General features: G+C 50.7%; 1 protein-coding gene across 7 annotated transcripts in view; it reads right to left on the bottom strand.

The window, feature by feature from the left end:
• Positions 1-65: 65 nt before the first annotated feature.
• The window catches only part of cdc42bpab (CDC42 binding protein kinase alpha (DMPK-like) b), a 48,137-nt gene continuing 26,533 nt past the window's right edge, over positions 66-21,669 (bottom strand). For 2 of the 7 annotated variants that reach the window (XM_067241107.1, XM_067241111.1), the window contains 28 exons: positions 21,361-21,494; positions 20,943-21,185; positions 20,643-20,753; positions 20,307-20,554; positions 19,241-19,346; positions 17,539-17,663; positions 16,672-16,777; positions 16,294-16,442; positions 15,744-15,835; positions 15,535-15,611; positions 14,258-14,296; positions 13,576-13,692; positions 12,846-12,923; positions 12,454-12,559; positions 12,139-12,275; positions 11,478-11,617; positions 11,286-11,367; positions 10,957-11,176; positions 10,286-10,348; positions 9,789-10,042; positions 9,175-9,514; positions 8,798-8,895; positions 8,573-8,657; positions 8,184-8,307; positions 7,691-7,808; positions 6,961-7,078; positions 6,698-6,858; positions 66-3,618 (listed from right to left, as the gene is read on the bottom strand). In XM_067241107.1, coding sequence (XP_067097208.1) covers positions 3,487-3,618; positions 6,698-6,858; positions 6,961-7,078; positions 7,691-7,808; positions 8,184-8,307; positions 8,573-8,657; positions 8,798-8,895; positions 9,175-9,514; positions 9,789-10,042; positions 10,286-10,348; positions 10,957-11,176; positions 11,286-11,367; positions 11,478-11,617; positions 12,139-12,275; positions 12,454-12,559; positions 12,846-12,923; positions 13,576-13,692; positions 14,258-14,296; positions 15,535-15,611; positions 15,744-15,835; positions 16,294-16,442; positions 16,672-16,777; positions 17,539-17,663; positions 19,241-19,346; positions 20,307-20,554; positions 20,643-20,753; positions 20,943-21,185; positions 21,361-21,494 — 3,803 coding nt within the window. In that variant the 3' untranslated portion in view covers positions 66-3,486. Of the gene's footprint in view, positions 3,619-5,713; positions 5,789-6,697; positions 6,859-6,960; positions 7,079-7,690; positions 7,809-8,183; positions 8,308-8,572; positions 8,658-8,797; positions 8,896-9,174; positions 9,515-9,788; positions 10,043-10,285; positions 10,349-10,956; positions 11,177-11,285; positions 11,368-11,477; positions 11,618-12,138; positions 12,276-12,453; positions 12,560-12,845; positions 12,924-13,575; positions 13,693-14,257; positions 14,297-15,534; positions 15,612-15,743; positions 15,836-16,293; positions 16,443-16,671; positions 16,778-17,538; positions 17,664-19,240; positions 19,347-20,306; positions 20,555-20,642; positions 20,754-20,942; positions 21,186-21,360; positions 21,495-21,669 lie in introns of all 7 variants that reach the window. The other 5 variants (XM_067241108.1, XM_067241114.1, XM_067241113.1 and 2 more) reach the window with 4 other exon arrangements.

Raw genomic sequence — 21,669 nt, 5'->3', positions numbered from 1 at the left:
ACACATCTTGAAGAAATGAGTGAGAATCCGTGTTTGTGTAAAGGAATGAACTCACACAAGGGACGGCCAGTGTGTCTGTATTTGTAACAGCCCTCCGCTTTATTGAAGTACATCAGAGTCAGGTTAATATAATGAGTTCTCCACATACGCGTGGCGGCCAGTTCCATACATTACTTTGTTTGACCTTACACCTTAAATATTTCTGTGCAAAAAGAATCTACATCACCTGTAGTGGGTTATCCTCTGTAAAACTCCCAAACCGTTCAAATATGAGCAAGTCAAATAAAATGACAAACCAGGGCAAAAAAAATGATTACATCTATAACATGCAAAACTGTACAAATTATTACAAAGCAATCCTAGAAAAAGGAAAAAAATAAAACTTAATATGATATGAAAGAGTAAAATAATATAGAAGGTACTGTAGATAGACCCTCACTGAAATGCAAAGGCGTTTAGATTTTCCGTTTAAATGGTTGCCATGGTTACCACTGAGGCTCCCCCAGACTTTTACCTTGACTCCAAATGAACTCTGACCTCTCACCTCAGCTTCGATACGAAAACACCCGTCTGATCAACCCAACACCTCACGCCTCTCCTGGTGGCCTGAATGACCGACCGACCCCAGCACCCAGCCACACTCCTTTTAACAGGATAAAAATATTGATTGGTTCTGACATTCCTGAGTTTTTTTTTTCTTCTTTCTCTTATTCTTCCAATAGTCGGATTTGGGGTCCTTCAACCATTGCAGTAAAAGACAGCTAAACGACTCGACTAAGATACCCTCCTCTTAGCTAATACATTCTACAGACCAGGTCCAGCAGACACTAGCCGACTGTAGCTTCAAGGTACGTTTCAGTAAGAGGTGATTAAGTTCAGACAGTAAAACCAGCGTATGCACAACAGAAGCATTTAACCGTCTGTGGATCAACCTCAGTGTTCCAAATATGTCATGGAATTCTCTAGAATTTGGAATGCTACCAATACTGTTGCTAACTGTATTTTTGCAGAATCACAGAACAAGTTTATATTTCAGCTTAGGACACCATGGCAGGAATGAAAGCAGAATTGGTTAAACATTTTTGTGTGTACTTCAGCATCACACAAGAATCACTCTAAATATACTGTTGCCATGACAAAGGACTTAGTACACTTCAACCCACACCACATCTCCTCCACCCTTAAGACAGAAGGTCCCTTTGAAGAGTGTTGCATCAACACCGGCTGCCTAATATTTTGTGACATAAAAACAAAAAACGATTTTCCTCATCAGAACGAAAATGATTTCAGTAAGAGTGAGAATGTGAGAGAAGTTCCGTCGCTTCCTCTTCAGGTACAAGAGCAAGAGGCACAACCCCAAAAGTTTAGAAAAGGTAACTATTTACTGTGCCTGAACACAGGTCAATACCGTGGGGTGGTTGCATCCAGGTACATGTATTGACAAGTAGACAGTAACATACATATTCCAATAACAATGAGATCAGGTGAGTTTGAATGCTGTCTGTAACGCAGGAAGCGTAGAGCCCATCTAATGGTGTCTCTTGTTACATAGTTTACTTATCCCAGTGCTCTCTGGGTAACGTAGTCAGGAACTCAGACGATGTGTCTCCGTGTTGTCTGTCTAACCTACAGTATCACCGCAACATTCTTCAAAGTAAGCAAAGGCTCTCAGAAAAAAATAAAACAAGACTGAACAAGTCTCTTTTTTTTTTGGTTATAATAAGCTTTTCCAAAAAAAGATTCTCTCTCACTCCAAAGACAAAAGGATATACAACAAAGGTACCACAGAGACAATGAACACATTTCATACTGTTGACAAAAGGCCTGTCAGACTGTGAACCATAGTGGTAGTTGAGGAGGAAAAGGCGTTCATTACAAAACACCTCTCAGATTATGTGTGTTCAGTTTGTGTGTGTTCTATGAATGACTGTATGCATATGTGTAGATGTGACCGTGTGTGTGATTGGACAACAGTTTCAAATAAATGCACATATTCACTCAACAGCAAGGGCCCTGACTGGCCCAAACATGAGTTTCCTCACATGAAAATTCAATGGGGAAAATAACACTCGACAATCCGTACGTGAGATAGAAAACAACAATCTAGAAGCAATCGTAAAACAAAACTTGAAAGTGGTTTAAATGGCTTTCGTGAGAGTTAACCCCCCAAAATCATTCTCAAAAACAAAATAAACAGGATTGAGAAACTTCCCGCATGTATTTCTCTATAGTATTTACCTTATCATATATTATTCTCTACTGTAACCTATGTACATTATTGTGATGGGAATCAGCTTTGCGTTTGGATTGGTGGGCTGGACTATGCCAAAGCAGTGTACGGTAGGTTCTAGTCTACATGGAGAGATGGTCCCAGGTCGCTAGTTGATGATGTCACTGGCCCTTGAGGAATAGCGTCCAGGAGCAATGATGTCATCATAGAATGTATCTGCATCTACCTGCTGTCTCTAAGGTTCTAGAACATGAAGCCGTTAAGGTCTCCAGTTTACCTCTTGTATGTATAGTCGTGTTTTTGGAACGGCTTTGTAGCTTTTTATCGATGGTACAAAACAAATTAAAATCACAGCACGTATTACTTTCATGAGCAAAATAAGAAATAAAACATCATTACCGTCTTGTTTTTTTTTTACTTTTTGTTTTTGAAAATTCTATTTGTGAGCCTCATAAAACTGCTTTCCTTCTTCAGCTGTTATCATCCAAAAGCGAAGCAACCGATGGAAAGAGTTAGAGAAAAGACTCTTACACCTCTAGCTGCAGAAGCACCTTGCTCTCCATGTCTAAGATTGATAAATAAATAAAAGGTTGTCCTCTGAACCCGGGGGTCCTATGTACAAGTACAAATCACCTTGTTGATAACAATCCTCTTCTTTTTGTAGCATCTTTGAGGCTTGAGTGTATTTAGTTGAGGTGCCAATTGGTAGAATTCTGGAACACTGGAAGCATTCTGGAACACTCTGGAATACTTGAGCTACGAGTGCTGCAATCAAAGTACTGTCATTGAAGCTCAGGGCTTTGGTTACTGTGATATTTTAGCTACAGATTAGATCTAATAGGTGTGTGGGGGGTGATGGGGGGGGCCAGACACGAGATCACTCATTTAAGCTATGTCCTTTCTCTTCTAAACAGACAAGCGCACACCTGTTCACGCTCTGTCAAACACTAACACACACTCTCGCACCAGCACACACTCTCACACAGTAACATACAGGAGTGTATGTTCCTCAACACCCATCCAAACTAACATCAGACCCCAAACTTCACTCTCGTTCAAGAGAAAAGAACAGACAAGTCTTTCCGTGTCGCCACCTATGACTGGGGGGCGGGGTTTCTTAGAGGACAAAAAAGGGGAGATAAAGTCAAAAGGGGTGTGGCCTGTGACAGGTGCAGTTCAGTGGGCAGGGGATAGGCTGAGCCCCAGGAAGGGGCGGGCCCAGGGTGGCTGAGTGGAGGGGCTGTGCTGTCAATCATTCATGTGTCCCAGCCCATGCGGTCTGTGCTCTCCAGAGAGAGGGACTTGGTCTTGTGCGGGGAGGCGGGGCTTGGAGGGCTGCTGAATGTCGAACTGTTGGACGCCGTGGAGTGACGAGGCGAATCCGAATCCTGGAGAGAGACAGAGAAATCATAAAAAGAGATAGATGAGGGAAAGAGAGAGAGAGAAAAGATACAAATTATAAAAAGAGAAAGATGAGAGGAATCGGGGGAGGGAGAGAATGAAGGAGAGGAGGTGTTTGGATTACAGAGTACTCTGCCAGCTAGCTGGTTCCTCTCTCAGACCCAGTCTGGATACCTTCAGGCTTCAAACAGGAGAAACAGGAAGAACATCACAGATACAACAGAGTGCTGATGAGCCGATCCTAATGTTTCTCCTGCCTGCACCGCCTAAACGTGACCCAGCTCTCACAGACTAGAGCCGGACCAGGCAGACTGCTCCCTGGAGAGACGCCATTTTGGCTTCTATGTGTGTGTGTGTGTGTGTCAGTAGCATAGCCTGAATTTAATTTTTGGGGGGTCCCATCTTAAAATGAGGAGGCCACTACAGAAAACAAATCATCAATTTTTAAATGTGTTATTGTAGGCAAACAGAAATCTGGGGGTCCGGTCATGTAAATGAGGGGGCCTGGGCCCCCGCAGCCCCCCTCTTGGCCACACTCCTGGTGTGTTATCCCTTTCAAACCAAACACTTGAACTACGGCTCTGATCTGCTGTTTGACTACAGATGTGAACAGGAAGCCACAATCACATCACTTACAGATCACACCGGGGGCAACTGCTGCCGTGGCAACACGCCTCCCATGTTTTTCTGCCTTCCACATCATCAGCCAATGACCAGATTGATTGACCAGAAGTAATTGTCCGAAGCAAGAAAACAAACACACACACTTTCTGCCAACACAGCAGAACCGGCCAATCAGGGACCTTGACTTAAAGAGCTGTGGCGCTCGAACACATCGACTGGTCGCCTCATCATGGTCAGGAATCTGGTACACGATTGGTTCAGTCAGATGTGTTAGTGCTAGGCTCTGCACCCCTGATTGGCTGCCCCAGAGAGCAGAGGCGGGAGGGAGGAACACAGTGAGAACAGCTCCTCTGCAGGCCTCAGTCCCCCCCTCATCCCCTCTGCGGAGGGAGGAAGTGGGACACATGAGTTTATTACTGTGCTTCAACGTTGGGGTTCACCTCAAGTTCAGTTTGGTTCAAATTCAGGAGGGGATTCAAAACCCTGATAGAGACATTTTTAAAAAGGCACAATTTGAATGGCCTGCTACGCATCTTTACATCATTAAATACATTTATTTTCAGGAATTTTTGTTTTTAAACGTCTTTCCTGGGTTTGACTGTTTGAGATGGAGCCAACCCCAACCTTGCTTTCATCATGTTTCACACAGACCAACACACAGCTTCCATCCTCACTGGTCTCTACTCGTCTCTACCGGCAGTCTTTTTTGTGCCTCTACTGTCTCTACTGTGAGAGTGAAGCAGGATTCTGAGAGCAAAGACCGTCCATGTCAGAGTTGTGACCACTCGAGATGTCCAGATATACACGCAGCGGTCAAACCAGCTATGGACACGCCTTCTACAGTACCCAGACCAACTGGCACTGTCCTCCCTCCACGGCCAAATACAAATCAACACTAAATAAACACCTATTGGTTTATCATCCGGTTGGATCTGTACTTTATAAAAACTGTTTCTATCAGGGCTATCTGATCTTCAAACTAGCAGTTGTCATGTTCAGAAACATGGCTGGGAGTCCACCAGGGGGCGGTGTGGAGGCAGAGAGAGGCATGCTGGGTAGAGGGCGGTCAGAGGAGCACCATTCCAACGTGAACACACGGGATGAGGAGGAGAGCTGTGGAGGGTGGAGGGGGGTGGAGACTGTGGCTGGTCGTCTGGACTCCCACCAGCAGGGGCAGCGTGACAGTGAGAAGCCTTCAGATGCTGCTGCTGATGCCGCTGGCGTTGAAATGGTGCACGTGGAGGTGAGTGGGGTGGGGGGTGGGGGGGAGGGGGGTGGCACGAGGGGGAAAGCTTCACATCTATGTGTGTGTATGTCTGTGTGTATGTGTGTGTGTTTTGAGTGTGCGTGTGTGTGTCCTTGTGTTTGTGTTTACTTGTGTTTGGGTGCATGTGTGTGTATGTGTGTGTACGTGCTTGTAGGAGTGTGTGAGAGTGTGTGTGTGTGTGCTGACATTACCTTCATCTTACTAAGCAGGGTCCTTAAAGCCCTTTTCAGATCGGGGGTCTTCTCCGATGGCGACACGGCCTGCCACTGGAGAGGAAAGTTACAACTCAGCGCCCGGCCCAGAGCTCACATGCTGGGGGGGCAGGGGGGTCTGGAGTGGGGCGAGGGGGACGGGGGGGATGGCGAGATGGGGCAATAGGGCTCCCTAGGAATGGGGTGGGAGGGGGGGTAAGTTTCTCCTAGGCACCAAACCAGGGTCAGCTTGTTCACCACTAAGACCCAGGATACAGAGGAGGTCCAACAAACTGAGCCTGGTTCAGAGAGCTCAGTCCAGCCACCCAGCTGGCGTCTGGGGGAGGAGGTGGAGGCCAGCCAGGCCAGCGGGGGCGCTAGAGGCAGGATGAGCAGGCCCAGGGGCCACGGAGGATGGCTGGATGGTTGAGGTTGAAGACGTCCAAAAGCACAGATCTAGAATCAGTTTGATCCTGATGGTTTCATCAGAGGGACCAGCGATGCGTCTGATCCTGGATCAGAGTTTAGGGACAACTTCTGATTGGTTGAGCCTCCGAGGGGTGTGGTATGGCTGAGGACAGGAGTCAGGGGGGAAACTGGTCAGTTTCACCAACCAATGGGATGAGAGCCAGAAAGGGCAAAGGAACACTGGGATGTGGTGGATAGGTGATTGGTGGGGAAGGGAGGGAGGGGCAGAATTATGGCCAAAACATTGATGCCTGATATTGTTCTACTGTCTGTCATTCCATCGTTTGCTACTGGGGAGAATCCAGCAAGTGTTCTCTGCTTTCTTAAGAGTGCTGTTAAACACCAGAGCATCACATCTTCTCTGCTCACAACCAGATACAACCAGACAGCCCCTACCATCTCCTCCAGCTACAGGGTGTATGGAAACACACTCAGCTGTGCGTTAGTCAGTAGCATCTCTAAGTTAGTAAGAGCTGCAGAAGCCCCAGGGAGACCTGGGGGGGGGGAGGGACTCACCTCTCTGTCGAACTGGGACAGGGGGGCGTCGCTGCACCCGTCCATGCCCCCCCCGGACGACAGCGAGCTCTCGGAGGGAGAGGTCATGGTCTGACGCTTGGAGCTGTAGCTGCCTCCAGACAGCTCCCTGCGCAGCGCACTGCCGTTCTGGGACGAGGAACCTGGAGGGAGAGAGGGAGGGAGATGTGTTACATGTGTATGTGTGCATACATGTGTGTGTGCGCCTCTGTAGTGTGTGTGTGTGTGTGTGTGTGTGTACTCACGTATGCCCAGTCCACTACTAGCACTCATGGACCTGCCAGGCTCCGCCCTGTTCTTGGTGATGGAGGGGATGCTGACGGAGCCGCTGAACCCAGCCCGGCTCTCCTGAACACGGGCGTTCTGAGTTAGAACACACACACCAGCAGGGAACACACACACACACACCAGCAGGGAACACACACACCAGCAGCAGCCAGAGGGACGGAGGATGGAGACAGAGACAGAGATGGAGATGATGAGATCACAGGCATGATCCACTCTGATCACCAGGACCACATGATCAAATGACATCACAGATGTGCAGAACGCTGGACATGAATACAGGTTCTGACAGGTTCTATCAGAAAACTGAGTGCTCGTCTTCACATAAAGGTGAAGGGGATTGTATAGTGTGATCACAGTTAAAACAGACAGAAAGACAGGTAAACAGATAGCAGACAGACAGATAGCAGGCAGACAGATAGCAGGCAGACAAGACAGGTTGCAGACAGACAGACAGGTTGCAGGCAGACAAGACAGGTTGCATACAGACAGGTTGCATACAGACAGGTTGCAGACAGACAGGTTGCAGACAGACAGACAGACAGGTTGCAGACAGACAGACAGGTTGCATACAGACACACACACAGGTTGCAGACAGACAGACAGGTTGCAGACAGACAGACAGGTAGCAGACAGACAGACAGGTTGCAGACAGACAGACAGACAGGTAGCAGACAGACAGGCTCTCACCATGGGCAGGTCTTTGAGGATCTGGATCCCGTCTCCAGGGCCCATGTGGGCCACGTGGTTGAAGTTGGTGGGGTTGGAGATCAGCTTGTTCCTCATCTCTGGGTCTCTCAGCATCTCCCTGTGCAGGACACATACACACACACACAAAGTTAACACAGGCACACACACACTCATATATACACACACAGTATGTCAAACACAGGCATATACACACACACTTCTGAATAACCTCAGAGCGCCCTAGAAGCCAGTGAACGCTCCAGTGGAGAGGGAGATTGAGTGGACTTGATGAGCATCATGCCTACAGCTGTTCACTGGAGGAGAAGCTGTTTCTGCAGTCTATATACAAGCATATATACTGTATGTGTACAGAGGTCAGTACAAAACACACTATTAGGGGTAATGTCATTTGTAGGGGTCTAGTATGTAGTGGTCCAGTATGTAGTGTCTAATATGTTGTGGTCTAGTATGTAGTGTGTAGCGTGTAGTGTACCTCCTCTGCTGCAGTCTCTCCTCCTCTGGGACTCTGAAGGAGAAGCGTCTCTTGTTGTTCAGACTACGAACCATCTGCTTCCTGCTGTTATCAGACGTCTCCGGAACAACCAGCTCATCTCCCTCTGTCACGACAGCAACACGCTCACATCAACAACACCATCTTCATCATCAACAATGCCATCTTCATCATCATCAACGCTATCTTGATCATCACAAAACAACACCACCATCCTCGTCCTCACGACTTTGTGACAGTTGGTGTTCTCTGGTGAGTACTGGTGCATGTGGAGGAACAGAGGGCTTCTCTGGTGTGTCGTGTGTGAGTCGGCTGTGTGTGAGCCGGCTGTGTGTGAGCCGGCTGTGTGTGAGCCGGCTGGGAGCTCCTACCTGCTGTCTTGTTTCTGAAATAGATCAGCCTGACCGTCTCCAGCCCCAGCAGGTTCAGAGAGCCGTCACAGTTCAGGGGTCGCACCTACAGGGGTCACACAGAGGTCAAGGGTCAAACAAAGTCACACTCTGTTCAAAACGGTGTCAGTATCCAGTCAGTTCTCTAGTGCACGTGTGTGTGTGTGTGTGTGTGTGTGTGTGCGAGCGTGTGTATGTGTGTGTCACCTTCTTCAGAGGGATGGACTGGATCCATTCCATGGTGTTGACGTCAAACACGTCCACAGCGTTCTCACTGTACACTGACAGGTAGGGGGCGTTGTAGCCTGGAGGACAGGAAACAGCCGGGTCACTTCCTCTCAGACACACACACACTGCAGCTAGCGGCATTCCTACTTCACTGGCTGCACCGCTTAGTTCAGAAGCTAGACGTCAGTTTAGAATTGAACTTGACTGTTGCCGTTTCGGAAAAACAGGAAGCAAACAGACCGAAATTCTCTGAATATATTCTGTGATGGACAGTAACAGACTGTTCCAGTGTCGTACAGCTATTCCCCCGCCTGACCACACGCCGTGGGGGGTCACAGGGTCAAAGGTGAACTCACATGCGGAGAGGGGCACGGCGGGCCACATGAGCTCCTGCTGGCGCGAGCGGCGCCCCTGGGAGTCCACGTAGACGCCGATGGAGGCGAAGCACAGCAGCAGCTCCTTGGTGGAGATCTCCACGGCGCAGAGCGCGTCCAGGGCCTGCTGGGAGATGAAGGCCAGCGTGTGGTCGTCCGGGTGCAGCAGGCTGACGGGCGCCACGTCGCCGTGCACACTGTAGCGGGTGAAGCCCGCCTGGTAGCCCACGCACAGACGCTCGCTCAGCAGGCCCATCCACTGCACCGGGCCCGGAGCCTGCAGCTCCCTCAGGCGGCGGTGCCGGGCCTTGGTCTTGTTCACCTGGGAGGGGGTGGGGGAGCGGAGGAGGGTGGGGGTAGGAGTAGAGGTGGGGGCAGAAGAGGGCAGAGAGCAGAGGAGGGGGGCATTTAGGAGGTTGGATAGAAATTCACACAAGTTCATTTATATCTACAGAAACAAGCAGGAATCAAAGAACTTCCTGCCTTCTTGCGTGTACTGATAAAAAATGTATCTGGTGGAAATGACTGTAAAATCCTTAAAATATCCTAAATATGCAGGTGGAAGGTGCAAACCAAGTACAGAGGCTAGAGTCTACCTCGTAGCAGATGACCTGTCTCTTCATGGCCACGCAGAGGCAGGTGAGCGAGCCGTTCCGCACCGGGCCGGACACCACGGCCTGGCAGCCCTTGGTCTCCACCAGCTTGTAGGAGTCCACCTCCCGGCCGTCCAGCGCTGCCATGGGAACGAGGCGGACGTGACGGTTCCTCCCGGAGATGACGGCCAGCAGCTGCTCCTGGGGGATCAGGTCCACATGGTGAACCTTCTTGTTGTCCCCCACACGGATGATCTCTGCAGAGGAGGGAGGTGAGGGTGGAGGAGGGAGGAAGGACGTGAGGGTGGAGGACGGAGGTGAGGGTGGAGGAGGGAGGAAGGAGGTGAGGGTGGAGGAGGGAGGTGAGGGTGGAGGAGGGAGGAAGGAAGGAGGAAGAGGGTCATTAAAAGCCTTTTTTGGAATTTGGAGAATAACAAAGAAGAAGCTACTTCTTAATGGGACCTGAAGTAGGCTGCAGTGTAATATAAGATGAGTCTTACCATCTTTGGTGACATGGATGACATAAAGGCCTTCCTCATTGCCCAGGGCAACGCGTTCGTGATCTGAGAAAACAAAAGAGGATGTTTAGTGAGGAAGACGAGGAGAAATCCTTCAGTTAACGAGAGCCGACCCTCGGGAACTGAACTCAATTGTTATAGTGGCTAAATTGTATTGTTATTTAGTTTGTGGACATTGTCAGATGTTGTTGTGCAGCTGGAGCTTAGCGGTGGAAGACAACATGAGGACACGGCAGCAGGCAGAAGCAGCTGTATGATGGCCGACTGCTGCAGCTCTGTAATGAGGAGAGCTGCTCTTATGGGCACAGATAATAACAGCCTAGTGCACGGTCAAAATAAAGAGTGTGTGTGTGTGATTGTTTGGTTGTGTGTGTGTGGGGGGGGGGGGGACATTTTCTAGAACCCCACAATGTCAAGTGCTATTTCTAGAGAATTTTAGGAGGTTGAGTGTTAGAATTAGGGTTAGAATAAGTCTTAGGGTTAGAATTACATGAAGGGTTAAGTTTAGGGTTAGAAGTCAGGGATAACCTGATTTTGAAGCCATTGGGAGCCGACGGTCAGCCCTCACTAGGATGTGTGAGTGTGTGTGTGAGTGTGTGTGTGAGTGTGTGTGTGTGAGTGTATGTGTGAGTGTGTGTGTGTGTGAGTGTTACCTATGATAGCAGCAGACTGGGTGGTCTTGATGAGGGGCAGGGTGCTGTCGTAGGCCTCTTTAGGAACGTAGACAAAACGCTCCTTCAGCTTGTTCTTCTTCAGGATGCGATGCAGCTCGTTCAGAAGCCCCACCCACTTGTTCCTCTCGTGGTCGCTGTCCGCCAGGATCAGGATGGAGGGCTTGTGGCTGCTGGAGGGCGACAGCTGGGACGCCGTCACCTACAGGTCAAAGGTCAGGGGTGGGAGGATCCAGAAAATTGAAAAGGTAAGATAGTCTGATGATGTTTTCATTTTGCAGATGCATTTTGTGTGAGATCAGGAAACTCACCCTGAAGATGCAGGGGATGTCCTTGCGACTGGCGTGGATGACATCAGAGGCTAGGACTGAGCTGACACAAAACTCCTCATCCCTGGAGAGAGAAGAGAGAGAGATGAGAGAGAGACCGATTGTGAGTAGGAATTGTAGTTCTTTACCTCCATGTTTAAGACCTGGGTGTTTATGGGAGTTGTAGTCCTGTACCTCATGTCTATGACCTGGCTGACCACCACACTGGGCTGAGTGGCTTTGCCTTCTCCAAGCTCGTACAGGAACAGCTTGAAGTCGCACACCACGGCTACCGCCCGCTGCCAACCCTTCTTCACCCCCGTGGGCTTGGGCACCTGGACACACAGGACAACACCTGTTCAGACATCCCATAATGATGTTCTCTGGAGGAGGGGATCCCTGAAGGAACTTCTCCTGAGGTTTCCTGCAGTTCTGTTCTCTCTATGAGAAGTTTTCAGTCTTCTCTGAGGGTTTAGGTCAGCCATCATCAGAGCTCGATCTATGAAGGCTTTTCCGACGCTGCTTTTTAAAAACCATCTCTACAACCAAAGTTCGAATTTGACAGGTGAAACGACAAACACAGGTTGACTGTTCTATCAAGACACTGATCAACACTAGATCAGTGGACAAACACAATGTTGTGGTGGCCTCCCCCGGCCCTGCCTCCCCCGTGCCCTGCCTCTCCCGTGCCCTGCCTCCCCCGTGCCCTGCCTCCCCCGGCCCTGCCTCCCCCGTGCCCTGCCTCTCCCGTGCCCTGCCTCCCCCGTGCCCTGCCTCCCCCGGCCCTGCCTCCCCCGTGCCCTGCCTCCCCCGTGCCCTGCCTCCCCCGTGCCCTGCCTCCCCCGGCGTGTCTCACCCTGACGTGGCCCTCATAGGCGGTGCCGATGCCCCTCTGGGGGTCGATGCCCAGGGGACCCTTGGTCTGGTCCTGGGGCACCGGACACACGGCTGGGGCCTTGTCTGCACACGTCACATGACACGAGAAGTTGCACACTGCGGAGAGGATAAGAGGAAGAAGAGGAGGAGAGAGAGACAGAAGAGGAGGGCAGGAGAGAGACCGAAGAGGATTTGACAGATTTTAAACAAATGATTTTGCAGTTTTAACAGATTCCCAGGGTCTAAGGAGACTGTGTGTGTGGACGAGGGATGAGGAAGAGGGTCGAGCGGCTACCTTCACAGGTGCATCCCTGGCGGATGAGGCCCACCATCAGAGATGTGCACTGGTTGCACTTGGTGGGAGTGTTGAACGACTTCACGACAAACTGGTGGGCTTTGGGCTGTGGGGGATGAGGCCGTTAGAAAGAGGAGGAGTCAGTCAGACAGCAGTTACCCTTGGTTTCTTACATGTGTTTATCACTTTTATCCACCAACAGATCTATTTTCTATTTTCAAAGTACTTTAAACTACGTTTTCACAGCTATGTCGAACCATGTGATGCACTGTTTTACAGTAAATACTGTGTGTGACTGATGTATCTACAGTCTTTAGGAGTATTTGTGAGTGTGAAACGTCCCGAGTATTCTGACGTCAGGAGTATTGATGAGTATTAACACCAGATCTGACCTTGGGGGAGGAGCGCCCGATGCTGCCGTAGCCTGACCTCATGGTGGGCGTCTGGACGGGGCGAGGGTGGTCGATCAACTGCAGCACAGCAACACAGTATCACACACAGCACAGCAACACAGTATCACACACAGCACAGCAACACAGTATCACACACAGCACAGCAACACAGTATCACACACAGCACAGCAACACAGTATCACACACAGCACAGCAACACAGTATCACACACAGCACAGCAACACAGTATCACACACAGCACAGCAACACAGTATCACACACAGCACAGCAACACAATATCACACACAGCACAGCAACACAATATCACACACAGCACAGCAACACAGTATCACACACAGCACAGCAACACAGTATCACACACAGCACAGCAACACAGTATCACACACAGCACAGCAACACAATATCACACACAGCACAGCAACACAGTATCACACACAGCACAGCAACACAATATCACACACAGCACAGCAACACAGTATCACACACAGCACAGCAACACAGTATCACACACAGCACAGCAACACAGTATCACACACAGCACAGCAACACAGTATCACACACAGCACAGCAACACAGTATCACACACAGCACAGCAACACAGTATCACACACTGCACAGCAACACAGTATCACACACAGCACAGCACAGCATGGGGGTCATGTTTGGGGGGGTCATGTTTGGGGGGGTCATGTTTGGGAGCCATGCCGACCTCAATAGGCTCCATGTCGCTGGCCATGGAAGGCGACCTCGAACGAGACTTCAGGTGGGACTTAGAGTCCTCGTCCCGGGATGGAGTGTTGGAAGGAGTGAAGTCCACCGAATCCATCTAGAAAACAGACATGAAAGAGGGAGGGAGTGTTAGAGAGATAGAAATATGAGTTGCTGCACCACAAGGGACCACAGACCACCATCCATGCTGAGGAGGAGAGGAAAAAGACAGAAGGAGAGGCAGAGAAGAGAGGAGAATATAAGAGGAGGTGAGAAGGGGAAAGGAGAGCCACCAGACCAGGAACAGCGTTCTACATTTGTGGTCAGAAAGATCAAACGGCACGTTCATGGAGTGCGTTTATACCACAGACGTCCTGGACAGCTAGCATCCACACTGACATCCCCCAGCCAATGAGCATGCTTCCCTGGCAACAGAAGGGTCCAGGAACTTACACCATGCTCAAGACTTCCACACACTTTTACAAAGGAAAATTGCAAAACAGGTAGCATGTCCATTCACTGCGCCCAGGAGACCTTAGGTTGGGGTTGTAAAAGGCCAGGGTGGCTTTAACTCTGCCGAAGTCCCATGCAACACAACACAGGAGCACCCACAAGCATGCAACGAGACAGGAGGAGGAGTCTGGGGAGGGAACGTGACGAGGCATGGCCAGTCAGGTGCTTACACGTCTGCCTTTGCTAGCTGGCCCGATGGATGGAGAGCGCTTGGGTGGAGGAAGAGAAAGATGAGAGAAAGAGATTAATATTGGGAGAGAGGAAAAACCATAAACGAATTGATTTACTATACAAAGGACTGCTAACATGGAAGGTCTGGAGCACTTTCCACAAGGGTAGAAGACAAGCAGAGTTTGGAGTGACACAGAAGGGTAGAATTGGTATTAATAATGGCATGTGCAGTAGGAGCTGTTTGGAAGGGAAAGACCAGTAACTAGCTAAAAGTGAGAGCTAACTAGATGTGTGTGCCTGGGTTTATAGCCCTCAGACTATCAAGCACAGCCATAACAAATCACTACCACTACTCAAGACTCTAGGAGCAACCATAGCTGTGTATGACAGCGTAACACACACACACACAGACCCACATCCCCCCCCCCCCCCCCCTGACACACAAACCGAAAGCACGTTCTGAGCCTGCAGAGGAGGCTAGCTACAGCTGGCTCCAGCCTACAGCTAGCAGCACACAGATCCCTCACTGCACCCAGACATGACTTACATCTTCCCAAAACTCTATTAAAGAGGACGAGGAGGAGGAGAAAGAGTCCTGACGTACCAGAACATGAGAGCAAGGAGAACCACAAAACAAAGACAGAAAGACAAAGAAATGTGAGCAGGAATCAAAAGAAAACAAACTTTGACTGTCAGAAATAGATGGTTTGAAAGTAAGAGTGAGCAAAACTGAAAGGCAAAAAGTCAGTTGTCATTTGCCCATAAACACAGTATGAGTGACAGAGACTCTGCTGCTGAATGACGAGTAGGAGAGTAGGGGAGGAGAGAAGAGGAGGGAAGAGAGAGGAGGGGAGGAGAGAAGAGGAGGGAAGAGAGAGGAGGGGAGGGGAGGAGAGGAGGGAAGAGAGAGGAGGGGAGGGGAGAAGAGGAGGGAAGAGAGAGGAGGGGAGGGGAGAAGAGAAGAGGAGGGAAGAGAGAGGAGGGGAGGAGAGAAGAGGAGGGAAGAGAGGAGGGGAGGGGAGAAGAGGAGGGAAGAGAGAGGAGGGGAGGGGAGGAGAGGAGGGAAGAGAGAGGAGGGGAGGAGAGAAGAGGAGGGAAGAGAGAGGAGGGGAGGAGAGAAGAGGAGGGAAGAGAGAGGAGGGGAGGAGAGAAGAGGAGGGAAGAGAGAGGAGGGGAGGGGAGGAAGAGAGGGAAGGAGAGAAGGGATGGGAGTTGAGGGAAAGAGAGAGGAGGAGAGGGGATGAGAGGAGGAGAGGAGAAGGGAGGGGATCCTTACATCAAACTGGTCCAGTGCTGAGGTGGGGGCGTTCAGGAAGGCCAGGAAGGAATTCTGGGAGTCCTGGTGTTTCACACCTGCAGACGACACCACACACACACACACTGATATACTGAGAGAGTATAAGGAGTATGATAGTTTAACACAGTATAAGGCAGTATAACACAGTGTAAGGCAGTATAAGAGAGTACAGTGAGAGCGTGTCTCACCCCGGCGCAGACGAAGATCCTCTGTCTCCTTCTTCAGTCGCTCCATCTCAGCCAGCAGCTCCTGGTTCCTGGTCTCCACCTCCTGCAGTTTACTGAGGAACCAGAGAGAGAGAGGGAGAAAGAGAGAGGGAGACAAGATCATTTCATAGTTTATTTAGCATTTCACCCAGAGATCATTCAGCAGCTGCCCTGCCAGAGTGGTCAGACAGACAGACAGACACAGAGAGAGACAGAGACAGAGACAGAGAGAGAGAGAGGGAGACAAGATCATTTCATAGTTTATTTAGCATTTCACCCAGAGATCATTCAGCAGCTGCCCTGCCAGAGTGGTCAGACAGACAGACAGACAGACAGACAGACAGACAGACAGACAGACACAGACACAGAGAGAGACAGAGACAGAGACAGAGAGAGACAGAGAGACAGAGAGACAGAGAGAGAGAGAGAGAGAGAGACAGAGAGAGAGAGAGAGAGAGAGAGAGAGAGAGAGAGAGAGAGAGAGAGAGAGAGAGAGAGAGAGAGAGAGAGAGAGAGAGAGAGAGAGTCGTACCACTCGGTGGAGATGTTGGAGGCCTTGACCTTGTTGAGCTCATCCTGGATGCTCTGCTTGGCTTTGATCTCGGCGTCCAGGGCTGACTGCAGCTCCAGACGAGCAGACATGTCCAGCTTGGCGAAGCGCCGCATCTTCCAGGGCATGTCCTGATGGAGGGAGAGAGACAGAGGGAGACAGAGGGAGGGAGGGAGAGAGGGAGAGAGAGGGAGGGAGAGGTAGAGAGAGGGAGACACAGGGAGAGAGAGGGGGAGAGATAGTGAGAGATAACGTTGATGAAGGAACATGAAGGGAGAGTCAGTGTAGAACATCTGAGGGACATGGGGCTACAGAGTGTGTGTGTGTGTGTGTGTGTGTCTAGTTCTGTGTGTGTGTTACCGTAGCTCGGGCTCCCAGGCTGGTGTTCCTCAGTCCCTCCAGCTCCTCAGTCATCTTGGTGGCCAGAGCCTGCAGATATCCTCGAGCATCCTTCTCATCGCTCACCCTGAACCACACGCACACACGCGCACCAAAACACAACATACTGAGCACCTTGTCTGCTTCCTGCACATGCACATATGCCCCACTAGAGGTCCCCATAGTCAACATGTCTGCAACAGCTCTCTCCACTTCCTGTTTCTATCCATGCTGCTGCCTGGAATGTGAGGCAGGGGGCGCCACTCACCACTGGTTCACCACAATAACACCGGCCCTGTCCGGGATGTGTGCATGTGGTTGTTTGTGTTTGTGTCAATGTGTGTCTGTGAGTGTGTGTGTGTGTTTGTGAATGTTCCAGGATAAATGATGTGAATGATATGTGTCTGTGTGTGGTTGTTCCTGCGTGTGTGTGCGTGTGTCTGTGTGTGTGTTTGGAATGTGTGATATGTAAAGATGGCAGGCTTGCCCATGTGAACAGCCCAGCAGCTGTTCTAGGGATGGTTCAGGCCATCTTTATGATCTCTGAATGATGTGGAACCTTTGGACTCATCATACTAGATCCCAATAAGGTCCACACACACACGGAACATTACATTTAGTCATTTAGCAGACGCTCTTATCCAGAGCGACTTACAGTTAAACATTACATTAAAAGAACATACAGTGTGTGTGTGTGTGTGTACGCATGCATATGTTACTGTGAGTGTGTGTGTGTGTATGCTTGTCTGGTCTGTTTGATTGTGAGTATGCATGAGAGAGAGAGTGTGTGTGTTTGTGTCTATGTGTATGTTTGCATGGGTGTGTGTGTGTGTGTGTGTGCCTCCTCACCACTGGATGATCTCAGTGATCTGGGCCTCCCAGTGGGTGACGCTCTCCTTCTTGTCGGCCAGCTCCCTCATCTCCTCCTCCAGCTGCCGGTTGCTACCGCTCAGCTTCTCAAACATGGACGTCAGCTACACAACAACAACAACAACAACATAATCATCATCAAAAACAACAACAACATTCTCCTTTCTGTATCCAGGCAGCTCACTGGATACTGAAAGTCAACTGTTATCATGATCATCATCAATATGGTGGAAGGGAAACTGGTATGACAGGAGTAGGAGGAGAGAGAGAGGAGAGAGAGAGGAGAGAGAGAGGAGAGAGAGGGTGGAGGAGGGAGGACAGGCGGGAGGACAGGAAGGAGACACAGGAGAGGGAAGAGAGTGAGGAGAGAGGACAGAGAGAAGAGGAGAAGAGATAGAGGAGAGGGAGGGAGGGAGGGAGGGAGGGAGGGAGGGAGGGAGGGAGGGAGGGAGGGAGGGAGGGAGGGAGGGAGGGAGGGAGGGAGGGAGGGAGGGAGGGAGGGAGGGAGGGAGGGAGGGAGGGAGGGAGGGAGGGAGGGAGGGAGGGAGGGAGGAGAGGGAGGAGAGGGGTCCTCGGACACCCAAGGTCACCTAAATCATATTCAGTAGATGTCAGTACTGGAGAACATGGGGGACGTGGGAGAAGAAGGGGGAGGGTGGAGCTGCAGAGGAAGCTAAACAGGGAACAGCATGGGAGGAGGGCAGGGAGGGGGAGAGAGGAGGGCAGGGAGGGGGAGAGAGGAGGGCAGGGAGGGGGAGAGAGGAGGGCAGGGAGGGGGAGAGAGGAGGGGAGGGAGGGGGAGAGAGGAGGGCAGGGAGGAGGAGAGAGGAGGGCAGGGAGGGGGAGAGAGGATGGCAGGGAGGGGGAGAGAGGAGGGCAGGGAGGGGGAGAGAGGAGGGGAGGGAGGGCGAGAGAGGAAGGCAGGGAGGGGGAGAGAGGAGGGCAGGGAGGGGGAGAGAGGAGGGGAGGGAGGGGGGAAGAGAGGAGAGCAGAACCTAAGCCAAAAAACAGTAAGATGGTGAGCAGAGAGAGGACAGGAGGTTGGAGGTTTAAGACAACACAGCAGAGAGCCAGAGAGTGGCTTATATCACAGAGCAGTTCTGGCTGGAAGGTCCCTGCTCTCTGATACATCCCACCGGCGGATCAGCACTGTTCATTGGTACCTTGTGTCCTGGCTTTACAACAGAACTGGAGGTATGTGCAACAACAGAATATGGAATAAGGGAGTGTTGTGTTCCATCACTAGCACTCAGGTTCCATGTGTTCCAAATTTCCACATGCGCCCCCCACCCCTCCACCCATCAACTTCAAGGCATTGCTCCATATTTAATACACAGAACCGCAGAATCCAAACAGAACTTTTATCCGATATGTCAGAACTCCTAAGAAATTATTTGACTTGGGAACTTCCATTCCCCTGTTCTCATTGTTCACTGTCTCCAAAGTCAATAGTGTGGAAGCTTAGCATTCCATTTGAGTGCGTGTGTGGGACCATGGTGGGTTTTACGGGGGGGATATTGAGCAGTGATTACACTGCCTATGTCAGAAGAGAGGGAAGAGGAGGAGGGGGAGAAGGTGGGGGGGGGTGAAAGAATATAAATGTCTTACAGGGTTACTTAAGGTTAGGACTGTGTGTGTCCGGGTGTATATATATGTAAACATGTGTGTGTGTGTGTCTAACCTTGTCCAGCTCGCTGGAGAGCTTCTTGTTCTCCTCAGTGAGTAGAGTCCTCTCCCTCTCATACTTCTGTTTGTACTCCGACTCAAACTCCTCGCGCTCGCTTTGGCTGTTACACAAAATAACACAAATAAAACACTTTCATCACATACTCAAACTGCCACAAATCCATCATATTAAAGTATTGTCCTCTGATAGTGTTTAAAACACATACCAGATCAAATCTGTTCAATCTAACCACTTAACATCAAGATCTTCAGTCAAATAATCAGAGAACAAGTTTGCAAGCTTCCTGCTAAAACTAAGACTGGGATTGTTGTTTTGTTTTGAAGGTTTCTGGTTGTACTGGGATAAGGAAAGGGATTCAGAACCAGGGTAGGGTAGCAGGCGAGCAGACTATCGGTGCTAATGCTACACAGGGGCACAGGGATTCAGAACAAGGCTAGCAGGCTAGCTGACTACCAGAGCTAATGCTACACAGGGGCACAGGGATTCAGAACAAGGCTAGGCTAGCAGGCTAGCTGACTACCAGAGCTAATGCTACACAGGGGCACAGGGATTCAGAACAAGGCTAGGCTAGCAGGCTAGCTGACTACCAGAGCTAATGCAAAACAGGGGCACAGAGGTTAGGATGAGTTATCCAAAATTACCTCATGTAACCCTCGCTGTTGGAGAGAGGAAAGAAACAAATCACCTTGGTCCAGATGTATACTTATAGACTTTTTTAGGACTTGTTGGTTTCCACACACACACACACACACACAGCAGGACATTCAATCATACATACATTGTGAATACACACAAAAAACACCACATACACACTAGAGATGTATCCGAAGCCGAATTTGTTATTCAGATTAGCATTATACCATCGAATTTTTTTTATTTTGATTAAATACTCCTGTTTGTTGATACAAAAAATAAACATGAACTGTCAAGAAACACGATAAAAACGACTTCCAGCTCCACCCGTTTCCGTTCTATCCGAAAACAGATGTGTCAACCTCCCCACCCACCCACCCACCCCACCCACCCCACCCCACCCACACACACACCCACACACACACACCTCTCTCGGCGTGTCTTGTCCAGCTTGTCTCGGAGCACCAGGATCTCCTTCTGCAGGGTGAGCTGCTGGCTCTCGGCCTCCCTCAGCTCCTTCCTCAGGGCCTTGAGCTCGGCGGCATGCTGGGCCTCGCGCCGCCCGCGCTCCTCCTCCAGCAGCACGGCCTTCTTCTCCAGCTCCGCGCGCATACGGCCCGCCTCCGGGCCCGCCTCCAAGCCCACCGCCCCCGACGCAGGGCCCACCGGCTTCTGCTGTGGGGGGGGGGGAGAGGGACACATGAGGTGTGTGTGTGTGGTGTGTTTGAGGTGTGTGTGTGTGGCGTGTGTGTGTGTGTCCTACCTTCATTCCTTCCAGTTCGTCCTCCAGCTGTCTGCTATACTGCTCGCTGCGTTCTCTCAGCTTCCTCTCCTTCTGGGCTTCTGCTGTCTGCTCTTCAAACTGGGCCTCGAGCTGCACACACACACACACACACAGACAAAGACACGCACACACAAGCCAGAGTACTGAGTCAAGCTACATCTATAAGATATACATACCAAAACTTCCCACCACACCACACCTACACAAACACACCCTCCACACACAGCCCCATCCTCCACACACCACAGTACACTACCACGAGCACGGCGTCTACTCTACCTCCTTCCTGCCCCTCTCTGCCTTGCGCACCTCGGCCCGCAGGCCCTCCACCCTCTGGGCCAGAGCCTCCATCTCCTCCTCGCGGTCGCGGAGCTGCCTGCCCAGCCGCTGCTTGGCCGTGCGCAGCTCCGTCAGCCGCTCGTTGAGCTCGGAGAACTCGTGCAGGGCCAGCTTCCTCTGGGCCTGCGCCTCCTTCAGCTCCCTGGTCTGGGCCTTCAGCTTGTCGCTCGCCTCCATCAGGTCCTGGAGGAGGGGAGAGGTGGGTGAGGGAGGGGGCATGCGTGCATGTACTTACACACACACACACACACCCATACACACGCATGCATGTGTACATATACAAGCAGACACACACACACATTTTCACGTACACACACCTTCCACACACTTCTAGGTGTGTGTGTGAGTGAGAACCCACCTTGTGCAGGTCGTCTCTCTCCTGCGTGAGGTTCTTCATCTGCTTCTCCATGCTCTTCATGTGTTTAGAAGAATCCTCCAGGTCTCTCCGAGCACTAGACACCTCATCCAACTGCTGCTCCAGCTGGCCCGAGTCTGACACACACACACACACAAAGTTTGGGTACTGTGTGTTGTACATAAAGGGACTGTGTTGTGTGTAAAAAGTTACATTGGATGTAGATGGTTCTGACAGCAGTACTGGAGCTCCCAGCTGTGAGTTCTGACCTGCAGGTGTGTGTGTGTGTACAGGCTGGAGGCTGACTTGCAG

Source organism: Osmerus mordax, chromosome 8 (assembly GCF_038355195.1).
Source record: "Osmerus mordax isolate fOsmMor3 chromosome 8, fOsmMor3.pri, whole genome shotgun sequence".
Taxonomy (NCBI): Eukaryota; Metazoa; Chordata; class Actinopteri; order Osmeriformes; family Osmeridae; genus Osmerus; species Osmerus mordax.
This window is presented reverse-complemented; position numbering and strand designations above follow the sequence as displayed.